Raw genomic sequence first — 25,353 nt, forward strand, 5'->3', positions numbered from 1 at the left:
AGTGTAAAAAGGTACCATCAAACACGGCTACCATCTTGACAGGATTGACTGGACACGGAATCCACAAACAAATTTACAGACAGACGAAATGCAAAGTGGTCGAGTCAAAACAGGACAAATTACATATATTTTATAAATATGCACCTACATAATACTGGCAGACACATTTAAAATAAATAAAAATGTCGGAAGGCTCCTATGCACGTGTATATGTATTTATTATCACAAAATATTATTTTCATAGTTCCTACATTATAATTAAAATCACCTACGACTTCCATAATACAGGTATGAGCGTAGTATTGTGGTTAAGAAAAATCACAAAATTGGTATGGTATTTTATAAAATTTATTAAAAATAAAAATATTAAAAAAAACATTACCTACCACTTAGAAATATTTCTCGACATAGCCATGATTTTTCTCTAAATACAATGGCTTTTTACGGGAAGTTAAGGTACCTAATTAGTATCTAATAAGTATTATGTGTAATGAGTAATAACCATCATTATACGCAATTATTCATCGGATAAGAAGACTGTTTCTGTATTTGTAAATCAATCAACCAATGTGTGTATAATTTAATTTAAATGTAATAAATAACTCTATACGTGTTTCAGATTCAGGCAGCGAGTCGGGCTCGCACAAGGGCGGGGGCGGGGGCGGGGGTGGCGGTGGGCGGGGCAAGGGAGCCGGCAGCGCCAGCGGAGGAAGCGGCGGCGACGGGAAGCCGACGCGCGTGCGCACCGTGCTCAACGAGAAACAGCTCCATACCCTCAGGTGAGTTCTGACCCTCAATCGACAACCATGACTTCTCCACGAGCCATTGTCACATTCGTAATAATAATGTTCCCTGTCAAAATGTTCCTTACCAAAATGTCCCCGGTCAAAACGTTCCTTGTTCCTCGCACGGTGGAAAGAAATCAAATACACGGAGAAAAAAGATTATTTCTGGTTTATTAAAATTCTCTTAAAATTATTGGTAATCCGACTAAAAACAGGACTGCAAACCGATTCCCGATAAACTCGTAATGTTTCCTTTATCGTGTTCAACAGGAGGAATTACTAGAGTTTACTGTATTGCGTACTGCCTCCTATTGAACACGAAAAAGGAAATACGCCTCCCGGAGCTGACTGCTCCAATTGCGCTTGGTTTGAAGGTACTATATAGGAGGTTCTCCTGCAATGACTGTGGCTATTAATCTTAACCATTACATAACATTATATTCGTCATGCTGATATGTGAATTTATTGCAGGACATGCTACGCTGCCAACCCGAGACCTGATGCCCTCATGAAGGAGCAACTCGTGGAGATGACCAGCTTATCGCCAAGAGTCATCCGCGTCTGGTTCCAGAACAAGCGCTGTAAGGACAAGAAGAAAACCATTCAGATGAAGCTCCAAATGCAACAGGAAAAGGTAACCACACTTTCAGATCTTCAACTAACCGTAACAATATTCGCAATGGTAGTAATTAAATAAAACGTAATAAACATGGTCACTTTACTCAGGTACTAGGTATTATCAGCGCCTTGGCTTTCTGGCGCATATGCAAGTCGGCGCCCGGAGCGGACAGCTCCAATTGCTCCAGCACAGGGCCGGCCCTGACTTTACTGTCCTTCCGAATCCGAACCTCCGAACAACTAAAAGTCATTAGTATTCCGTAAATTATCAACACTAGAAGATTCCAATTTTTATTCAAAATCACAACGCTGTTGACAATGACACGATCAAACCAAAACCAAGGTCCATTTACTAAATGCATATTAGAAAAAAATTGATCAAAAAGTTAATTATGAACACTCTACCCCTGTTGTTTTTATAGTGAATACCTCACAAGAGTCCTAACTGCTCCCGTCTGGAGCCAGTGAGACTATGGCATCCCCAATTGGGGGATGTTGTGAGGCTGAAGGTAAGTGGGGAAGGGAAAGAGGAAGGTGGGGAAGTACCTGGCTATTCAGATCTAGTCACTAAACACGGCTAAAGCCATTTGGAGCAACGTTTCAATTCTGAATGGTGGTCTTACACCAGGGCGATACTGGTAGTATCTTCCACTCTGGAACGTGCCGCAAATATACTATATATTATTTTAATTAATATTTTAATTAATTAATTGTGAAATAACACAAATTAATCAAATAAAATTTATTTGCGCACGCCGGGTTCGAACCCGCGACCTTCGGAATGGCAGTCCAATGCGTTACCACTGGACTATGCCGGCCGTCCTGTTGTGTGTACGATTAGTTTATTTTATCACTTTCCTTAGGTTTTTTCTTTCTTTATTTAATCTTTTATCAGTCTGTTAACATTATTTCATGATGTATGTATGTTTTATTAATATAAAGAAGGAAATTTTTCCTTTTCTATCTGTGTATACCTATACTTTTCATTGGTTTTTTTTAAGAATTTTCTTTTTTCTATTTATTCTTTACTCTTTCACTCTTCGTATTTCTTTAATAATTTGTTTATGAAACATGCCTGTTAGACCGTTTGTTTCCCAAATAAACTAAAATAAAATATAAAAAATAATTTATTTGTTAAAATAATAATTCACACATATATTATTACATATCATAGAAACAGTAAAAAAATTTAAGATGCTTAACTAATTTATATCTTATACTGTAAACATGAAAGTAATTTCCACAATGTTATGTAAAAAGTCACTTCTCCAGTGTTATGATTTTAGTGTTGTGTATTTGTGTTATATTACCTACAATATGAATTAAACCTATCAATTTGACTGTACTGAAACGGGAAACCTTCGCAGTTAGCCCAATACCTCCTACATCACAAAATAGATCTATAGGCGGTTTTGGTTAGACAGTCAATGCTACATTATTCTGTAATTATATCTTTTAGTATCCAAATAATAAAATATAATAAATAATTAGACGTGATAGATTTTATTATATACATAACCCACTTGATGAAAAGCGAAAATATCTTAGTGTTCCCCCACAGTAGTATTTACCAAAAACAATAGTAATTTAACACTATCCTAATGGACATTTATTTGACCGGAGTTGTAAAAAAGAACGTTAAATGCGAGAAAACGATATATTGTCGTTCCACTGCAATCTTAAAACATATATTTATGGGAGTTAAAAATTTTACCGCAAAAAAACTATTGAAAGATACATTTTTTTGATTTGTAAGGTGTTCAATAAAAAATATCTTGTGTTTTGAAATTTTTTATCTTATGATTCCTGAGTTTTGTGAACAATCACTGCCCTCTATGTAAAACACTTGATAAGTCAAATGTTGAGTAGATTACAGATTGCTGTTAAAAGAACAAAAGCATTCGATATTGGACGCTAGATGGTGCTAACGGCGCATTTCTCTATGACAAACAAAGGAGACAAATCCTTACATCACCATCTAGCGAGAAAATTTATGAAACCACCTCGCTTGATATAGCAAAGCATTGCGAAAAGAGTTTAATTACTTAAAATAATTAAATTAGCACCATCTATGAACGAGCAGTTTATGAATCATTCTAGGTTTACTTGTTTGTTTTGTATCACCGATTTAAAAAATGGTTACCGGATAAATCATCAAAATGATAATTCATCAGAGATGTGCTTTATTTCAAATAAATCCATTTCAAATGGAAATGCAAAATGCAAAATGGGTATTTTCCATTTTGCATTTTAAATGCTTTTCTAAAAACCATTTTGAATTTTGCATTTTAAATGCTTTTCTCAATGCATTTTCCATTTTAAATGCTTTTTGCAACATTCTTCCTACTATCTCTACTCATCTTTTTTTCATAAGCCCCAAATATCAGTCGGTCCTCAACCTCGCTATGGGAGATAATTTCCATTTGTCAAGTTGCTCCCTGGTAGGAGCCCTGGCAATTGAGTGAAACCATTACAAAAAATACTGATTCAAATACTGAACATGGGGCCATGACGCTGTAATATCAAATGTTAGATAGCAGTTTCTATGTTCTTACGTTGGCAACATTAGTCCCGCGCAAATTTTTTGTGGTTTCATAATCTGTAGTCGTGGTGTTTTTGGATTAACCATCATGTATAATGTTTGTTCTACATATATGTCCATTATTAAATGACAAAATTGTTTAAAAATTCTATAATTATTTTAATTGTTTGACCTGAGTAACCATTTTGCATTTTCAATGCATTTTGAAAATAGGTATTTTGCATTTTGCATTTGAAATGCTTTTCTAAAAGACATTTTGCATTTTGCATTTTCAAATGGAAAAGTTTTGACCCATTTCCATTTTGCATTTCAAATGGTTTTGGGTACCCATTTTGCACATCTCTGTAATTCATCACATCTTTAAAAAGTTATATAAAGTCATGGAAAGTGATGAAACAAACACTTTATTAACTGGGTTAAAAAGGTTAGGTTAGGTTAGGTTAAAAAATTATTTTTTTTCATCGTTTTTAATGACTTTATATCACTTTTTAAAAGTGTGTTGAATAGTCACTGTGTTGAGTTAGCATGGAACCTTAATAAATATATTTTATGAATAATAAAAAACATAACTATTCGAGGAAATGCTTTGCAATTATGTTCGACTATTGTTTGCCTGACCTAATCAGTAATGGTAGTTTTGTATTCCTATGTAGTAATATTTCTAATGTTTTCTGGAAAACTTTACTCAGTGATATTGTCCGGTCGGTGGCCGAGTTGACATCGCGTTTGGGTCCCACCCAGGCGTAGTGTGTTCAATTCCTCGGCTGGCTAAGTCCGCCATCACAACACAAGCAACATTTTCAGCTTACTGTGGTGGTAGTAGGAGATTTTCAAATATTGTCAGGTTATTCGTAACCAGGGAATGTATGTCTTTCTTTTAAAAAAAAAAAAAATATATATATATATATATATATACAAATTTGTAATGTTGCAGGATAGAAGAATGATGCATTTAGTTTTCTGACTTTCTCACCAACATGTATATGGTTTAAATAGATTTGTTTTTAATGTTACTGTTTGTGTTATGTAAAGCTGCTGTATTTGCGTATTTATAAGTCCCACCCATCCTTTGATACCACATTGTTTTATTGATTGGCAGAAGGCAAAGAATCTAATCTAACACGTTTTATTTTGCAGTACATGGTCCAAGAGGGGCGCAAGCTGGGCTACGGGGGGATGCAGGGCGTAGCGCTAGTGGCGGGATCCCCGGTGCGGCATGACAGCCCGCTGGGACTGGCCCCCCTCGAGGTGACCGCCTACCAGCCGCCCTGGAAGGCCCTGAGTGACTTCGCGCTGCACACGGACTTGGAGCAGGGCGGCCCGCCCCACGGACCCGCCTTCCAGCACCTAGTCAATCAGGTATACAATCAACCAATATATTTACTTCATTATTATTAATCTTGAATGCACGATCTTTACACCAGCTAGCTCGTCGATAAATTTTTTTGGGCAAACCTTCATACAAAATTTTAAATCATTAATCATCTCTCGATAGCGCAATCCATTCACCGTAACTGTTGCTCCAGCCTCATTTTCGAAAAAGTAAGGTCCAATGACTCCACCGGACCATAAACCGCACCAAACAGTCATACGTTGAGGACAGAGAGGCTTTTCAACAATAACTCTTGAGTTTTCCGAGCCCCAGATGCGACAATTTTGCTTGTTGACGAAGCCACCGAGGTGAAAATGGACCTCATCACTCAAGATGATTTGCATTTTATTCACTCAAGTGAATTTTAATAATTTCAATGCCTTGTTGAAGCGTGTATCGTTCCATTTTTATTAATGGCGTAGTTTCTACTTGTTAAATGTCAAAAAAATGACAGCTTCAAAAGTAACATCTACCGAAATAGCGGGCTATTAAAAATAACACCTCTTATTGGAAAACACTGTATTTAAAATGAGTAAATTGTGATATAACTGACATCAATAAAATAAAATGTATTAGCACATGCCGTGATTTGAACCCGCGACCTTTAGCTTGTTAGTCGAGAGTTTTATCCTTCGACCACAAATTAAAATTATTTCTAAGCGATAACATTTTCAAAACTTCACCTTAACTTCAACTTGTTAATAAATTTAACTTATTTCAAGTCTTTTTCTTCGGAAGGGGATCTGCTGTATCTAAGTACATATATTCATAACATGAACACAATTCAAAAAGGCATCATAAAAAACATACTTAAAGTACCCATAAAAACGCCTTCGATTGAAAACTTCAATAGTTTTGATGTACCAAATGTACAGCAAATATATGCTAAAAACATATTATTAAAACTATTCAAAAATACTGAATCCTCGACAATAGTATTCATCAAACAAGGTTAAATCACAATGACATAAAACATATTACAGGTTATAAAACCACATTCGGACAGATAAATTATATTTGTTTTGCGACGAAACTCGACAACATCCTTCCCCTTGATATAAAGTAAATAGAAAATTTTAATGATTATAAATCAAGAATAAAAATCTGACTGAAAGAGATTAATGAAAAAACTCTGAAAAAAACATTAAATACGTCATAGAAAACTATTTTATTTTATTTATTGTTTTTATTTTAGTAATTTGTACATTTAAGTTTACAAATGACTAATTAATTATTACATACAGATATACTATGTTTTTTTTTCTTGCTTGATGTGGCTCCTACACAACATCTTGAACTTTTCAATTGGGGCAGACTTAAGGTTTTCCGGCAGCGCGTTATAGTATTTCATCCCTTTATATAATATAGTATTCTGGGTATTCGCTTTGTCCTTCTTTGGTAGCCTAATTTGATTGTACGTCCTAGTTTTATGTTTGTGTATGTCCTTGTTGTATACAATTTTATTCGAAAAATATTTGGGTAGCAGGTTGTTTACAATTTTGTGTAAAAATATCATCGTGTTCAAGGTCAACATCTGTTTCACCGTTAGCCAATTTAGTTCGTTTAACATTTTATTTACTTTTGAATACCTATTTCGTCTGAGTATTGTTCTCATTGCCCTATTTTGGAGAATTTGAAATTTATTTTGCTCTCGGTCGTTACACAGGAAAAGGATAGTTGAGCAGTAATTAAAATGTGGAGCAATAATGGAGTTATAAATGGTGATTGCAGTTTTTTCGGACAGTTTTTGGCGAATTCTTCCCAAAAAAGATATTTTTTTACCAATTTTCTTTTGGGTATATTCCGCATGTTTGTTAAAGTTCAGTTTGGAATCTATTATAACTCCCAAGTATTTTATATTGGTAACATTTTCAATAATTTCACCATCAATTTTGATTTTGCTTTCACTGGATGTCTTCTTATAACCAATTACCATACATTTTGTTTTTTTTGTATTTAATTTAAGCTTATTTATTTTTAGCCATCTTGATACATTATCTAGTTCATTATTTAAAATATGTATTAGTTCTTCATAGTTTTCTCCAATTATATATATAAGTGTATCATCGGCAAATAGTCGTACTTTGCATTTTGAAAATATTTTCACCATGTCATTAATATAGAGTATGAACAATAGAGGTCCAAGGACTGATCCCTGTGGTACTCCTAATTTATTTTCCATTGGTTTTGAAAATTGATTATTAATTTTTGTTACCTGTATTCGGTCTTTCAAATACTCTTTTATTAATAGAAAAATAAATACTCTTTTATTAAACAGACATGAATAACTTTAGTTCACCTAAGCACAGGTCACCCTAGTGAGGAGGACTAAGAAATACAATTTAATATACATATATTAAATATGTCTATAATACTCGTAAAAAAGGTAGATTAACTTGAATTAGACAAGTTGCTGTGCTGAACAGTGAACACCCCTTTACACGTCACTTGCTGTGGGATTAGTCTATACGTTGTCCACAATTACATGTTTAACTTGTTAGTAAATTTAGCTTATTTCAATTCTTTCTCTTCGGACGGGGATCTGCTGTATCTAAGTATATTCATAACATGAACACAATTCAAAAAAGCATCATAAAGACCATACTGAAAGTACCCATAAGAACGCCTTCGATTGAAAATTTCAATAGTTTTGATGTACCAAATGTACAGCAAATATATGCTAAAAATATACTATTCAAAAATACTGAATCCTCAATATCGCGTATTTATCAAACAAGGTCAAATCACAATAATATAAAAAAATATTCCAGGTCATAAAACCACATTCGGACAAAGAAATTATATTTCCCCCTGATATAAATCCAATAGAAAATTTGAATGATTAAACATCAAGAATAAAAATCTGGCTGAAAGAGATTAATGAAAATCTGTAAACAAAATATTAAACACCTCATAGAAAACTATTAAACACATATGAATAACTTTAGTTCGCCTAAGCACAAATCACCCTAGTGAGGAGGACTAAAAAATACAATTTTCTATACATATATTAAATATATGTATACTTGAATTAGACAAGTTGCTGTGATGAACACCCGTTTACACGTCACTTGCTGAGGGATTAGTCTATACGTTGTCCACAATTACATGTTTAACGTGTGTCTCTCTATTGCCCACAGATGCACGGTTACGACCTGAGCGGCATGCACCAAGCGCCACCGCTGCACCAGCCCATGATGCAGGACTCGGCGCACCCGGACAGCGCGGACAGCTACGTCACCTACCTGGAGAGCGACGACTCCATGCCGGCCAGCCCCTAACCTCTTGTAGTGCCTTGGCAGTACAGCAAGATGGCCACGTGCAATCTCAACTGACTCTTCGTACAAACCGACCAGCCGAAACCAATCAACCAGCCAAACAACCCAAGATACCACTGCCAATATTAAGTTAGAAAATAAGTACTACATCAAAGAATAAGATAATATTGAATATGAAACACGAAACAGAACAAGACACAGAACTGTTAAAACTAAAAAAATAGTTTGACTGAGTGTTGAACCTTCCTACCCAGGAACTGGAGTCGACAACTCTGCCTAACTCTCTGGTTAGGACCGACATGTATTTCATATATTAACTGCTGTAGTGTCATCCGATTTCATAGAAATGCGTGTATGTCTGCGTTGCCATCAAAACTTGATGGAATCCATTGTCATCGATAATGGGGCTTTTTGCCGAGTTTCAGCTCGATCTGATGCCGAGAAGTGGGTTAATTTCCGCTTCAAAAATTTGCCATCATTCTTTCAATAAAAGTAATATTAAAACAGATGTATTAAAAAAGGTATGATAACTTGTCATTTTGGCTGAGTGGTTAAAAGCGTTTTCCAGGTAAGACAGATATCCTGGGTTCCTTTCTTGATGGTACAGTTGCGACCGCCACCTGTGTTGTTTCCTGTGTCTTGTTCTATTTCATCTTTCGTTTAAATTTATTAATATAATCTTCTTCTTCAATGATGGGTATCTTCAAAAGATGTTCCAATAAACTGTTGCTACTTTCAACATCAACTCTAGCGACCAAATTCACACAAAAATTATAACGATATCTTTCAGGTATTTCAATCTGATGATCGTCTAATCGTCTAATCAGTGCACAAATTGATTTTTTCACATTTGAACAATCCTCGTTAAACGCCGATTTACGACGACTTTCAGCTTTTCATGAAGTTGTGATCAGCTACGAACAATAACGGTCATGCTCATTTGCCATTGCTATCATCAAAATATCAAAATGGCACTCACGTGATATAATGGTAATCAAATGACAAATGTGATGGAGTTTAAAACACACTAAGCTTAGGTTTCGTCACTCTAATAGACTATGGACTAATGAACGAATATCGAGCTTTAATTATTGCCATTGTTCATCAAAGCGTAGTTACACAACATTATTTTCGAGTTGCACAGTTATGTTTTTGAAATTTATTTGTGTTTAACTGAAAATATTAGTAACATGTTCAGATGTTTGATTTTATTTAGTGTAATTATTTCCCTAACCCCCGCAGGTTTAGGCGCAGAATATGGAAATTACACTTTGTTTCAACAATTACTACAAGAAAAACTAAAAACTATTTACACGTACAAAAAGATTTTTATGTCGGTAGCTACTACTGGCCACGACTCAGCAAGAAATTCAAATTTCAGGATATCGACAATTGATAGCTACGAAAAACCCTTACCATTATTTATTCCTTCATTCCAGGGCTGTAAACTCCGATCGAAAATTAGAACCAAAGTATTATGACGTCATATAATTTCCTAACTATATCCACCAATGAAGAACTCTGAAAGTCTATGGAATAAAATTTCAGAGTTTTTCATTGGTGTATAGTATAATAAGTAGGCTCGGAATGAGAATTGTACTGTCTATATATTGGCATATCTATGGATTTGTAGGACCAATTTGTTTCATAGAAAAAGCCCGAAGATTTCGATCTAGTGAGTGATTTATGTATGGGTCATTCCTTTCAATTATTTCTCTCCTGCTTGTTAATTTGTTTCATTTTAATACAAACTGTGCACAAATTTTTAGTCCTCAATAATAAGTATCTAACCCTATTGTTACCCTCGTAAACCACATTTTCCTCTCTGACACTTTTCCATCTTCAAATCTCCGCAATGTTTGGAAGTATTGACATATTGCTGGTCAACCCAAGGGAGCCTGCTATGCCTCAATACAAATGACTATCCCATCCAAACCGTGGTTTCTTTCAACAACTCACCCATTTCTCCAAAAAATAAAATTTCCTCTCTTATTCGAGTAAGGTTTGGACATTGCTCCGTCCATTCTCACCTTTTTAAAATTCACGTGCTTGACTCCTCAGATTGTACATTCTGTGGTCTAGAAGTGGGAACTTTAAATCATTTTACCCTATCTTCTATCAAGTCTTATCTAATATTGCCTCCCCTCCATTCAACATCTCATCTCTTCTAAGTCTGAATTCGACTCCAATCTTCCATAAAATATTGAAATTTTGCCAAAAAATTCCAAAATGGTGACACAGGGATCGGTTTTTTAAATTAAATTTTGAACTTTAAATAAAAATGCAATTATAATGTATCTTTTAACATATATCCTGATGTAAATCGTTGTTTCTTGTAGCAATTAAACCATGTGTAATTTCCGTAATCTGTACGTATTAAAAGTGCTACGGTTAGGGAAATATTTACAAGTTATTGCAACAAATTTATTAAGGCATGAAAACAATACTTTTGTATCTAATGTGTAGACGCCCAATTATGAAAAATATGTAATAATGTACCAAATGAAAGTCGTTTGATGAAGAACCATGATAGCCGGTTAAAAAACTTGTTTTTGCCATTTACAACAATGCAATATATTTGTAATTATTATGCAGATTATTTCCACATCAGGACAGTCTGTTTTGAAGTTGTATCTTCTTTCTACAAGTAAAAATATAACCAATATTCGACAAATAAATGTTTGGGTTTTGTTGTATCTCTGGAATTTTCTCACAACTCTCTTAGTCAATAAAACACCGGCTTCAAAAAAACACGTTATTGTGATTGATTTACAACGGGCTCTGATATCTTAATCAGTAGGGGTTTGGAATAATCTGGACCCCGACCTTGAGGTTGTAACATTATTAATTATCCTGTTATTCTGGACTGCTAACTCCATGTACCTATGTGTTAATCGAGTGCTATTTATGGGTATTCCAAATGCGGGATTTTCAATCGCTAAAACAAGTGAGCTCTTTTCATAAATTACGAAATTATAGTAATTTTGTTGTTGGTTGAGATTTTTGCAATTGAAAAGAATTTTTTCGATGAAAAAAGGCACGCCATGCCCCTGACATAAAATGAGATAATAACAGGGTTTTATGTATTAAAATATATAACAAAATGGTTTATAAGATAAAAAGGTTCTCCCTTTACTTGAGACTGCAATAAAGGTAACCAGATGTCCACTGGGTCAGAAGGATTACTTGATTTAATCCCTGGAGTGATTATTGGGAAGTTGAACATCAACTATTTGTTATGAAGATCATATATAAATGCATAGTTTTGTGTATGTGTAGTTATGTTTTGATATAATACGTGATACTGTTAATTCAGAAACTTTCAAGCAGTGAAATTTTATTTAAATAAATATCAGAAACAACAACAAAAAACACACAAACACTAGAATAACGAATGATCTTTCGAGGAATTAATTTATACATTTTGTAAATAACATAATTTTTTTTATTGTAAATTTGAATAATAACTATTGTAATTTTATTAATTTGTACATTTATTGTAGCTGTAAATATTGTAATGAGGAGTAAACAATTGAGATTTATGCAAAATATAAACACTGAAAATTGAGATTATTTCTTGTTTAGTTCCAAACGACACATTGTGATTTTAAACTCGTTATTAAAGTTTTGTTTAAATTATAAAATATACCCACTGTAAATAGTTATGTGTACATGTGTAGCCTAAATAATATGTTGTTTATTACTATATATGTAATTCAAATAATTACTTTTATAAAAGATAAAAATTCTCATATGTTAATGTGTATTCTTTAATTTTTAAGAGAATCATAAAAAGTGACAAATGAAATATTACGAATTTTATTAACCTTTCCACAATTATAAATCAAATATTCATGAATTGCTTCAGGAAATGAAAGAGAAGTGCACGGCCATGCAAAATTGTTGACGAATACTACAAGTTAATCGCTCCCTTACTTATGTATAAATGAGCGCAAAGCAGCTCAAATACAATTTAACAAAAGTGCCAGAAAATGGCTGACAAGTTTCTTGAATATTGAACACTTACTGAAAAATAAAAAAATCGAAATATTATTAGGTATGATATTTAACAACAAATGTCTATTGGTTTCCAAGTTAGAGCCCCCTTGGTTTATAGAAAAATGATGTCACTTGATCCTTCTTTTGGTACATAAGCTTCAGTGGCATTAACATTTATATACTCATATAATGGACTTAATTGAACATAGAATTGACCTTACTCCGTCGGCTTCAATACATCTTCATAAAAATGTTAAGTTTGGGCTTAAAAAATTAAGCACTTTTTAATGCAAGTGCTTGGATGGCAATAAAAAACAAAAATTTTAGTAAAACGAAATTTATTATACTAAAATACACACTTTGAAATTGTCAAATTTGTTGTAATTGTTAGGTGAGCTTGTTTGGCATACAATTTTCTGGATAGAAGGTAGCATTTGAGCTTAAGTACCCACAATTTTGAATTAAGATTGCCACAGAAGCCTAATTGTCACAAAAGATATTTTGCCAAACAAACCTAACTACATAATTATCAAAAAACAGTATACCACAGTAATCTAAACGCCACAAAACACTTGTGCCAAACAAACTACTCCACTACATTATTGAAATATAAGCTTAACTATCATAAAATATTTATACCTAATAAACCTAACAACCTCATTATCAGAAAAACAGATTGCCACAAAACACGTTTTTGTCATTACTACAATGATTTAAAAGCTTTTTGGTTTTATTTTGTAATATGCGTCTATTTTCCTACAAATGAAATCGTTACTCAAAACTCAGAATAACAAAACAATTATTCAAATTTAACACGACCATTTTTTGTCAAGGATTCGGGAGATTTTTTAGTGTAAACAATTATAATTGGGTATATAACCAGATGAAACTAGAAATAAGAGTTATTTGTCTTCATGGAAGTAAAAGTTTGGTGGAAATAATTACTACAACGACCTTTTTAACCATATTTCAAAAGTAACCTAAAATTTTTAAGCAACAGCGTATTTGAAAGAAAAATCAATAAAATATGTTAAACTTTCCTTGTTTAGAGCCTTCTTGTATTGAACGGAACTACGGTTAAACTTGCCGTAGCAAGCCTAAAAAATTGATATTTTGTTTGGGGGTTTATTTCAATTCGGTTTATTGAATTCGTCGGAATTAATTAAAATGTGAGATTGGAGCAAACGAAGCACCGTTACCAGTGTCTTATTTCGCCTTGAACTACGCACAACTCTATCGGTAGCAGCCACTTTTACGGTTTGTTGAGGCTTGTAAATATAATAATAATAAATGGAATTAAATACAGTTCAGTGCCATTTCACATCAAGTGCCCTTAACTATAACAACTTAAAAACGGTAATTCAGTATTATTGGTCATGTTCTTAAAATTATTTCTACAGTGTGCCTAACCCAATACAGATCTAATATTATAACACTAAATACAGTGTTTATACAAAGTGATGGATGACAAAACTTAGAATAACAATAACAGCAGGACAGGACAAAACAATAATATTAAAACTAAAACATAATATAAAACAGGAGACAGTTTGTGCTCAGAAATGAGAATCTTCTGAGCAGACATTTTAAAAAGGTACAATAATGAGGAAACCGAAACCAAACAATTACCGGAAGTTTTAGAATATGGCTTATTATAAAATATTGAAAAGAAGTTAAGATTTATGGATGGTAAGAGTTTTTAAATAATTTTGTGTTTAAAGTCCGTTTATATTCAGCCAAATTCTGGAGATTAGTAAGAGCTGAGGGAAGTCTATTCCAGATGAGCGAGCCTGGGGCTCTATTCCTGAATCGAGGGCGCTCGTAATCGCCGTCGAAAGTACGTACGTTGGTCGTCGTTGCTATTCCCGAAATTGGTCGAAGGTACATACTTTGACGCCAAACGTCAAAAGTCATTCCACACAACATCTACTGGGTCCAACCATAAATCAACTATCTATAGATTGATAACTCCGCCCTCTTTCCATACGTTTGCTTTCGTCAAGTTTTAACCATAGATCTGGCAAATTTGAATACACCACACATCGCCGACGTCACAGCACACCATCGACAAAGGATAGAGGAAATTTAAAAAAAAAAGGCGCAACCATAGACAATTTAATTCTGCTTCGGAACCTACCTAAAACCCAATTCATTAGCCTAAAACATAAGTAAAATGTCACCCAAGACCACAAGGTCCCATCTGACAAAGCCCTGTCCTAAGAAAGAAATGACCTTTAAAGTAACTTCCTTTACAGCTCATTTTCTCAGGACAGCGTTTTATCAGAAGGAAGCTGAAAAGCAAACTCATAATTACATGTACAATAATTTTATTTTTTAAATATAAACATGAAATACAATAATATAAGCACAAAACACATTTAAAAGGTGAAATTACTGTATCAATATAAAACTAGCTGTTGGAAATGATAGTTATTTTCTTTCAACATCCAACGGCAATTGAAAAAAATATTGTCAATAAGGCAGTCAACGATTCAACCTACTGTTTTAGCGTCTAATTACATTATTATTATTTTTGTTTCCCTCCTACTTATCTTATTACTTAAATATTTATACCTTTCATATATAAATAGTAAGTATATAATACTTTTTAGTTTAAAAAACTTCATATGCCTTTTAGATATTTTTAACTTAGGAATAGTACACAACATAAAGAATGTAACAGTGTAAACAGAAAAGTAAATTTAACAATAGGTTATTGTTTTAACAATACATATTGGCACCTGATAAATAAATAGGGTATAATAATAACAAATAAAAACACCAAATACAAGAGTAAAATTTAAAGAAGGTGTTGAGAGAATATTCATTATGATGTCAAGTATGTAATAAAAAAGTAGAACTATATATAAACTAGACATATGAAATAAACTAATTCGACTATTTTTTTATTAACACTAGTCGGTGACTGAAAATGGGCTGCAGACTAATACAGCCAAACTGAATAATGTAAACTCCGCATCAGAGAATATTTGGCTTAAAATTACAAACGATAACAATATTTGACTTGTATATTTATTTTTTCGTTATTATTCTACTACTCATATAGAGATGTCAATAGAAAATGAATTGGCAAGGATACACCACAACCATACAATGGACCTGATTTAATGAGGAGCATGGCAGTACTACGATATTTAAAAGACGCTTATAGGAACAAATTGTGGTCCTATTGGTTTTAACTTATTAAAATAAATTAGTTATGACAACCATTTCTTCCTATACTTAGCATATTTTAAATGTTGCAGTACTGCCATTTTCTTCATGGAGTCAGGTCCATTGTATGGTAGTGTATCCTTGCCAATTAATTTTCTATTGACATCGGTACACCATGCATTGATTATAAATGGTACAGTAATTTTGATAATGAATTGAATAAAAAAAATTTATGTTCGTTACAATTAAGCCAATCAAAACATATATATTTGGCAATGGTTTCTTCAATAACAGGCACAAGATATAAATTTTCGCAATTATAATTCAGTACATACTCGACGACATAATGAATTTCAAGAGCGCTGATAGCAAATTTCTTAGTGGGATCATATGGGTCACCTATGCAAGATATTTTACATCTATGTTCTGCCATCCCCTGTGGTGCTGGTTGCAGAGAAGACATGACTGGGTCCTGCACTCATTTCTGGAAAAAAATATATCATAGTTCTTGAAGAAATTGAAGTAAAGATTGACATATTAGAGGAACAAAACTAACAATACTGTTAAGATTTCAGGTACTGAAATATTAATATTGGTGCTTGTCACCCTATGGGTGTGGCAACATTTATTTTTGTGTTAGCGATTGCCGGGGCAATTTCGTATTGCCACGGATTTTAATCGTTCTTCTCTTGTTACCATCCGTCTTGGGCGGTCGTTTTGGCAAAACGGCGGAGCTGCCAGGTTTTCACTTACATGTGGGTTATAAAACCGCGGAGAGAGATAGCAATATTGGGCTCACCTTACATGAGCTGCCCTACGGGTCTTTTTTATTGTTAAAATAAAGACCACTATTCGAGAGCTGGAGTTATTATTGAAGACTTACTCCAGTCATACTTCCTTGGAATCTGGTGACTCACCACGCCGGATTGCTCTGTCAGGAGAGTGAAGTCAAGATCCTGAACATTGATCATTCGAGCCGGATGATTATTATTTGGATTGATCCATTTGAGACGGAAGATCATTATTTGGAGTGGTCCAGTCGGGCCTCATCATCATCGGGAGTGGTCCAGTCGGCGTCCTCATCACCATCATTGGATTGATCAAGCGAGCCTCATCACGACGCTCGCATGCACAGCAAATCAGGTTGTAGCCTTCCTTTCATTGTCCTTTCAAATTCCATTTAAAAAAGCTAAAAATCTGTGTAGATGCCACATTATTTCGTATTGATTATATCGAATTATATTCGGGTGTTCATAATCAGATGCTTTCAAAATAGCATAAAATTGTTGGTGATAATAATTTTTATTGTTGTATTCTGCCGAATAACTTTGCTTTGCCTTACCTACATATCTAGCCACGCGTTTGCAAACTTTGTCTTTGCAATTTGCATGCCATAGTATTTTGATCGGTTTCTTTATAATCCATAGTATTATTTTATTCACGTCAAAACGTCAAACTGCCGTTTCGAGTTGTGTATTAAGTTTTAAATCAGGTTATTGTGTTATTCGTTTCTAAAAAATGGAACTCGACAAGTTGGTTAAACAGCGCGGGGTGTTGAAAGGTTCATTAACGAGATTTGAAACCTATTTAAGCAACGAAAATGATATTAGGCCCAGCGTATTGTCGTCGAGATTAGATGCCATCAAACCTTCTCTGATGGAATTCTCCAAAATTCAGCTGGAGATTGATTTATTGAATAAATCAGAAGATCATGACGCGAGGGATAATTTTGAAGGTACATATTTTAATTTAATTGCATTAGGACAGGAAATATTATCAAAATTTAAGAAGATTGAAAATGTCCCGAATACATCTGTGAATTTACCACCAATATCAATACCAATTTTTTCAGGTTATAGTCATAAATGGTTGACTTTTAAAAACTCGTTCATTGCCCTAATTCATGATAACAGTAAATTAAATCATGTTCAGAAATTTCATTACCTTATTAGTTATGTGTCCGGAGACGCACTTGATTTGATTAGTTCTCTAGAAATAACCGGGGATAATTATACTGCAGCCTGGACGATGCTTATTTCAAGATACGAAAATGTCAGACTTATTGCAAATAGACATCTGAATTTCTTATTTAATGTTACACCGTTAAAACGACAGAATCATCATGAATTGCGAAATTTAATTGATCAAGCAAACATTCATTTGAGAGCTTTACATAATTTAAAGCTTCCAACAGAACATTGGGACACATTAATTATACATATTCTAACCTCAAAGTTAGATAATCACACACGTAGCCTGTGGGAATCCATGGAGTGCGATAAAATTTATCCTACGTTCGAGCAGTTTAGCAATTTTATTTCACAAAGGTCGCAGATCCTGGAAACTATCCAAGGTGATAATGATGGAATGCAACAGAAAGCGGAACCAGTTGCAACAAAACCAAAGTTTTTTAATTTTAAGGAAAGGAATTCTACGAACAAGGTTACGTTAGCGTCAAGCAACGTCAATTGTATGCTGTGTAATGACAGCCATTTCATTTATTCTTGTAAAATATTTGTTAACAAAGCACCAGCGGCACGAAGAAAGTTCGTTTCAGAGAGCAATTTATGTTATAACTGCCTAAAACCGGGGCACCCTTCAAAGGTGTGCAGGTGGAAGGAAAAATGCAGTGTTTGTGATCGAAAACATCACACTCTGTTACATATCAATACTGATAATGTACAAGCGGGTACTTCAACTGGCAAGGGTCAGTCGGAGGCACCAGTGAATTTAGCGTGTCATAGCGACATGAACGGGCGAGAAATTTTACTATCTACCGTAATAGTAAAAATAGAAGACGCGTACGGTGGAACACACAAAATACGCGCACTTTTGGATTCGGGTTCAATGTCTAATTTTATTACAAAGGATACTTGTAAGAGATTAAATTTGCATTGTACAAAATTGAACATACCTGTTTCAGGTTTGCATAATAATTTAATTCATGTAAAGGAAACAGTTGACATTAAATTTAAATCATTATGTTCTCAATACGAGGATGAAATATCTTGTTTGGTATTGGATGAGATTTCTTGCAATCTTCCACAGACCGTGATTAACCCAAAAATGTTAAACATTCCAGACGGTGTCCGGTTAGCTGATCCGCAGTTTTACCAGCCAGCTTCTATTGATATGCTGATCGGAGCAGAGGTTTTCTGGCAGGTGCTTCGTACGGATCAGATACAGTTAGGAAAGGGTAAACCTACATTGCATCGAACGGAGCTAGGCTGGATAATATCAGGAGCTGTACAGAGTCGTCATAATACGAGGCCAGTTAAAGTTTGTCATATTTCATTAAATTCTTTGCAGAACCAAATAGAAAGGTTTTGGAAGGTTGAAGAAACCGAAAATAGTAAGCATCACTCTCTGGAAGATAGTGAATGTGAAAGGATTTTCGAAGGCACGCATAAACGCGATGCAAACGGTAGATTTGTAGTCAACTTACCGTTTAAATCTAACCTATCTCAATTAGGAGATTCATTTAGTATTGCGAAAGGTAGATTAGCGTCAATGGGAAGGAAATTCTTAAGACAACCTAGTTTAAAGGAACAATACTCGGAATTTATTGATGAGTATCTTGCGTTAGGTCACATGACTGAATGTGAACCTCCAAAACGCGATGAAATTACTTATTATTTACCACATCACGCTGTATTTAAAGAAGCAAGCACAACTACTAAAATTCGTGTTGTTTTTGACGGGTCGGCTAAACCCGCTCGAGGGATTTCTTTGAATCGCGCTCTAATGATTGGGCCCACCATTCAAAATGATATATTTTGTCACTTGGTATTTTTCAGAAAACATCAATATGCAGTCACCGCAGATATTGCAAAGATGTACCGCCAAATTAATATCAACCCGGAACACAGAAATTACCAACGTATATTATGGAAAAAGGATGCGGAGGATTGTTTGAAACATTATACGCTAAACACGGTGACATATGGTTTGGCTCCTTCGCCTTATTTAGCAATACGTTGTCTGCACCAGCTAGGTAATGACGTTTCATTTACTCATCCATTAGCTAGTAAATCCCTTAAGGAAAAATTTTATGTAGATGATTTTCTTTCTGGTAGTGATTCCATTGATACTTGTCACGTGCTTAAATCCCAAATCATTAATGCGCTTGCTACAGCAGGCATGGAGATTAGAAAATGGAGGTCTAATGCACCCTCAATTAATGATTCTAAAGATAATTTGGAATTATTGCCAAATGAATCCAATGAAGCTAAAATTCTAGGATTAATATGGGACACCAAACTTGATGAGTTTACTTATCAGGTAGAAAACATAGACTCAAAGTTAGAAGTAACAAAACGTCAAGTTTTATCATTAATTTCAAAGGTTTTTGACCCTTTAGGACTGGTAGGCCCAGTAATCATTGTCGGTAAGATAATTATGCAAAGATTGTGGAAGCTAAAAACATCCTGGGATGACGAGCTACCCAATGACCTTTTATTGGCCTGGCAGACTTACACGCTGAGTCTCAGTAAAGCAAATCATATTCGTGTACCGAGGAAAATTTTCTGCTTCAATAAAAAATCTTTTAGCTTACACGGGTTTTGCGATGCATCTCAAGTAGCATATGGCGTTTGTCTGTATTTAAGATCTACCGATGAACACGGCATTCACCAATCACAGTTAATATGCGCTAAATCTCGTGTAGCCCCACTAAAAAATTTATCGTTACCACGTCTTGAGTTATGTGGAGCACAATTATTAGTTAAATTAATGAAGCGGGTGACGGCAGCTCTCCAAGTAACAGTTGACACCACTTTGTGGTGTGATTCGTCAATAACATTGGCTTGGATTGCAGGAGAACCGTATCGTTGGACTACTTTTGTTGCTAACCGCGTATCAGAAATACAACGTGAAGGTGATGGCGCTATATGGCGTCACATTTGTTCAACTGAAAACCCAGCTGACATAATTTCCAGAGGAATAACATCTCAGCAGTTGAAATCATCTTCATTATGGTGGTCAGGACCACCATGGCTCACGTCCGACGAGGATAAGTGGCCACGTTCTACATTTGATACTCCCACGGAGTTGCCAGAAACGGCGAGGATAGTTTTGGTTACTAGTAGTCCTGTCGATTGGGAAATATTTAATAATTATTCTTCATTAAGACGACTGAGGCGCGTAGTTGCTTATATGTTACGTTTCATACATAACTGTTCTAAACGAAAACCGATGCGGGTCGACGAGCTTTCTGTAATCGAACTGGAACATGCCATGCATGTAATGATTTTGAACGCTCAGCGATTCGCATTTCGTGATGAAATAGCTTCTTTAAGTAATGGAAGATTTGTATCTAGGCGGAGCAAGGTAAAGGCACTAAATCCTTTTATGCAGGATGGGTTATTGTGTGTTGGAGGTCGACTATCACAATCTGATATTACCTCGGTCTCTCAAAAACATCCAATTTTGTTACCACAAAATCATAAGTTGACTGACTTAATAATAACCCATCTGCATTATGAGAATTTGCATTTAGGATGTAATGCTCTGCTCGCATTACTGCGTTTACGGTTTTGGCCAATATTTGGTAAAAACGCAGTAAAGCGAGCACTGCATAAATGTATTGTATGTTTCCGAGTCCGTCCGCGCGAGTGTCGCCAGCTCATGGGTGACCTTCCTGCTGACCGATTCAGAATCCAAAGACCATTTTATGTAACCGGCATAGATTATGCAGGTCCAATTTTAATTAAGTCTGGTTTAACCAGAAATGCCAAGAGTGTAAAATCTTACATATGTTTATTTATTTGTTTTTCAACGAAGGCAATTCACCTAGAATTAGTGACTAATTTAACTTCAATGGCATTTATGAATGCATTGAAAAGATTTATAGCTAGGAGGGGTAAACCCTCACGACTCTTTAGTGATAATGGAACTAACTTTACAGGTAGTTATAGGGAACTTACTGAACTATTTGATTTTTTGAAGGCATCTGATAAGGAAATCCATAATTTTTTAGCCCAGCAGAATATTAGCTGGAGTTTCTTGCCTCCCCGCTCACCGCATCACGGTGGACTTTGGGAAAGTGCAGTTAAAATGACTAAGTTACATTTAAAAAAGGCAATGCGGTCAACTGTTTTGACATACGAAGGCATGAATACCATACTAATACAGATTGAGGCTCGTTTAAATTCCCGTCCTCTGACTCCATTATCATCAGATCCAAATGATTTAAACGCACTCACTCCTTCACACTTCCTTATTGGCGACAACCTGTTAGCATTGCCTGAGCTTGATATCCATCATCTGCCTACAAACAGGCTTAATATTTACCAAAAGATGTCTACCGTTGTTCAATCTTTTTGGCACAGATGGAGCCGGGAATACCTAGCAGAATTGCAGAACCGAGTCAAATGGCAAGAAGGACGTCAACGCAGTTTACAGCCTGGTGACATGGTCATCATCAAAGACAACCAACTACCTCCGCAGTACTGGAGGATGGCGCGAGTGACGGAGATCCACCCTGGTCAAGACGGACGCGTCCGCGTCGTCTCCTTGAGGACGGCCAGAGGTGTCACCAAAAGAGCCGTGACACAGCTCTGTCTACTTCCCATGGAGGATCCTTCCTCCAACCTGGATTAAGAACAAATTACAACACTAAAAGTGATGTTATGTGTGAATCAAAATGCCGTCAGGCTCAACAGTGCCAAGTGATAAGATATTTTCTCATAAGTGGGTGCAGCGCACCAGAAGTTTCTACGTTATTAGACTTTTATTTTTTAATGTCAAGTCTGACATAGGGTTATATACGTTGTTATAAGTTTTTTGTTATTATTTTGATATCCATGTATTGAATATTGTTTATTTTTGTATGTGAACCTGTTGGGTAAATTCTGAGTACCAATGTTGCAATCTCTTCCTACATTATTTTATGAAAAACGACTATTCCTTAATACTCGTTTTGGGGCGGGAATATGTTAAGATTTCAGGTACTGAAATATTAATATTGGTGCTTGTCACCCTATGGGTGTGGCAACATTTATTTTTGTGTTAGCGATTGCCGGGGCAATTTCGTATTGCCACGGATTTTAATCGTTCTTCTCTTGTTACCATCCGTCTTGGGCGGTCGTTTTGGCAAAACGGCGGAGCTGCCAGGTTTTCACTTACATGTGGGTTATAAAACCGCGGAGAGAGATAGCAATATTGGGCTCACCTTACATGAGCTGCCCTACGGGTCTTTTTTATTGTTAAATAAAGACCACTATTCGAGAGCTGGAGTTATTATTGAAGACTTACTCCAGTCATACTTCCTTGGAATCTGGTGACTCACCACGCCGGATTGCTCTGTCAGGAGAGTGAAGTCAAGATCCTGAACAAATACTTTAAGTAATATAAAACAGATATGTACCTCCATGTTCTACTGCCATCCCCTGTGCAGCAAGAGCGACACTGCTGGTTGCAAAGAAGACATGACTGGGTCCTGCACTTATTTCTGGAAAAAATATATCATAGTTCTTGAGAAATTGAAGTAAAGATTGACATATTAGACGAACAAAACTATTCCCTTTTAAGTAATATAAAACAGATATGTACCTTCATTTTCTACTAGCATCCCCTGTGCAGCAACGGGTACGCTGCTGGTTAAGATGTTACGCTCTGAAATAAATATAATTATTAGATTAACCGAATTAACAAAACATATTATTATTATTATAGGCTGATGCAGTATAGAATACCTTTTAGGATGTAGTCATGATAAGTGCTGAACACCATTCTCGAAATGGACTCTCAGAGGTTATGGTTGGAAACTTGTGTCGAATAGTCTCTGTCCGTACATCCTTTCACACAATACGTTTTAAGGACTTTATCGTTAGGCACATAAATGTTATTTATCACACATAAATCAACTGTTTCACACAACCAGATATTTGCCAATTTTATGATGACAAACAACGGCGTCTGTCAAACTTTTCTTACAGTTTTTTAGAGGAAGTGAAATGGCGGGAAGCATGAGTCGGCCACCTAGCGGCGAGAACACGCATTACACCGTTTGCGAACCCTCTCTTTCTGGCGCACGAGTCTTATGGTAAAGTGAGCGAGAAACAAAAAAAATACACATCGCCTACGTCACAAACATAGATTTTTACCATGTCTATAATTTGTGTTGACGTTTTTAAGCGGAGTTATACCCCCCTGGGTCCAACCAGTAGAAACAGGGCAGCGAGTGGTAGGTTGTTGGCGTTTCTATGGAATTGGCTGTCAAAATCTAGTCTAGCTGTCAATTTTTGTTTTACCGCGCGGATTCCGCAAATGTAAAAGTGGGTGAAAATTTCCCACTTACTAAGTCTTTATCGGAGCTTACAAGCTTAATTAAGAGTTGCTTTTGGCAATTTGTAATATGACCCGAAGCCATTTCTGTTTTGAATAACGAATAACTGTTGTCTGTTTGACAGTCACACCATAGAAATCCCAAAAACATCAGGAACATAGACAATATTCACAGGGGTGCCAATATAATCATTAGACGTGGGTCGTAACGTCATTTTCAAGAAACGTAACGAAACAAGTTTCTTGGTCGGCGTAACCTGTTTCAAAACGGTTATTTTTGTAACTAGTTATTTTCATTCACTTACCCGTCCTCGCGTGACAAATGTCAACCATGTACATGTGTTGGCCCCGCGTTTGGCGTGTCTCCCGAGTCGGACTAATTAATTAATTAGTTCCGACTAATCACGAATAATATACAATGGTTATTGATATTTACAGTTTATTTGCACGTTATATTTACTGTTTATTTACACCTTTTCATCGTTTTCACTGATATTTTTTTATTATTTACACTGTATAATTATTTGGTTGGTTTGTTCATTACACTTGTTTTGTTTGTTTGGCTATTTACACATAGTTTGTAAGTCTTATAATATTATAAAAATTATTTACATTTTTATTTTTATTTAATGACTAAAAGAGTTTATGACTCTAACAAAAATCTTTTTGGATCTAAATTAACATTTAAATACATCAATTGGGCAACTTTGTTTGTCTTCAATTGTGTGCGGCGGTTATTAATCGTGAGCCCTGGAGGTGTATTTCCAATCCCTTTCACGTTTCAGTCGCGCTAAAATTATTTAATTATTTTCAATGTAAAACAAAACATTGGAGGTAATAAAAGCGGTCTATCCTCTCTGCTTACCCTTCTATAATTACGGTCGTCACCCTCATACAAACAGATTTATTTTTTATTTATTTATTACATAAGATCACAGACATAGGAATTAATAGACGAGAAGATAAAGGCGAGGGGTAAAATCAACTGTTGAAGAACGAAGGGAGTGAAGATGACTGTGATTCGTCAATAAATCAATCTGACAGTAAATAGGCATCTCGCATTATAATATCACCATTTACTTCTTAAAAGTAAAATCTGCTTTGAATGAATAGACATTTTTACATGGGAGCGCAAATTACTCGCCACGTTATGAACAAATTTGCGAAGTCCAAATTCGGCAAAGTAAATTTCTTCTGTTTGCAGCGTCGTAGTTAGTTTCAGAGTATTTAGTTAAGACCCTTTTACGAATGTTCATAATTTACTTACCCCAGTAAACAGCGACAAGCACACTTGACAAC

The 25,353-nt window shown here is 35.1% G+C and overlaps 2 protein-coding genes and 1 long non-coding RNA gene across 5 annotated transcripts in view; 2 read left to right on the top strand and 1 right to left on the bottom strand.

Moving 5' to 3' along the window:
* The window catches only part of tup (LIM1_Isl and LIM2_Isl domain-containing protein tup), a 111,420-nt gene extending 99,303 nt beyond the window's left edge, over nucleotides 1-12,117 (top strand). Inside the window, exons 5-8 of the mRNA XM_089646570.1 lie at nucleotides 620-779; nucleotides 1,257-1,419; nucleotides 5,083-5,304; nucleotides 8,458-12,117. Coding sequence (XP_089502696.1) covers nucleotides 620-779; nucleotides 1,257-1,419; nucleotides 5,083-5,304; nucleotides 8,458-8,598 — 686 coding nt within the window. The 3' untranslated portion in view covers nucleotides 8,599-12,117. The remainder of the gene's footprint in view (nucleotides 1-619; nucleotides 780-1,256; nucleotides 1,420-5,082; nucleotides 5,305-8,457) is intronic.
* Nucleotides 12,118-15,227: 3,110 nt separating this feature from the next.
* On the top strand, nucleotides 15,228-22,995 carry LOC149412129 (uncharacterized). 3 transcript variants are annotated; one of them, XR_016304677.1, is made up of 2 exons: nucleotides 15,228-17,503; nucleotides 18,851-19,251. XR_016304677.1 is itself a non-coding variant. In XM_089646378.1 (2 exons), exon 2 carries the CDS (start codon nucleotides 22,180-22,182, stop codon nucleotides 22,366-22,368), a length of 189 nt encoding a protein of 62 aa, XP_089502504.1. In that variant the 5' UTR covers nucleotides 16,342-17,503; nucleotides 22,098-22,179; the 3' UTR covers nucleotides 22,369-22,995. The 3 variants fall into 3 exon arrangements, 2 of the variants coding, with proteins under 2 accessions (XP_089502504.1, XP_089502503.1); XM_089646378.1 differs by lacking the exon at nucleotides 18,851-19,251 and adding an exon at nucleotides 22,098-22,995 and having other exon boundaries at nucleotides 16,342-17,503; XM_089646377.1 differs by lacking the exon at nucleotides 18,851-19,251 and adding an exon at nucleotides 19,566-22,994 and having other exon boundaries at nucleotides 16,349-17,503.
* A 113-nt stretch (nucleotides 22,996-23,108) lies between these two features.
* On the bottom strand, nucleotides 23,109-23,786 carry LOC149412130 (uncharacterized). Its single transcript, XR_016304658.1, has 3 exons — nucleotides 23,463-23,786; nucleotides 23,320-23,382; nucleotides 23,109-23,218 (listed from the first exon to the last, which is right to left on the bottom strand). It is a non-coding gene; the product is annotated as an uncharacterized LOC149412130 (long non-coding RNA).
* Between the last annotated feature and the right edge of the window lie 1,567 nt (nucleotides 23,787-25,353).

Source organism: Hesperophylax consimilis, chromosome 24 (genome assembly GCF_061612785.1).
Source record: "Hesperophylax consimilis isolate HC1 chromosome 24, BYU_Hcon_1.0, whole genome shotgun sequence".
Lineage (NCBI taxonomy): Eukaryota > Metazoa > Arthropoda > Insecta > Trichoptera > Limnephilidae > Hesperophylax > Hesperophylax consimilis.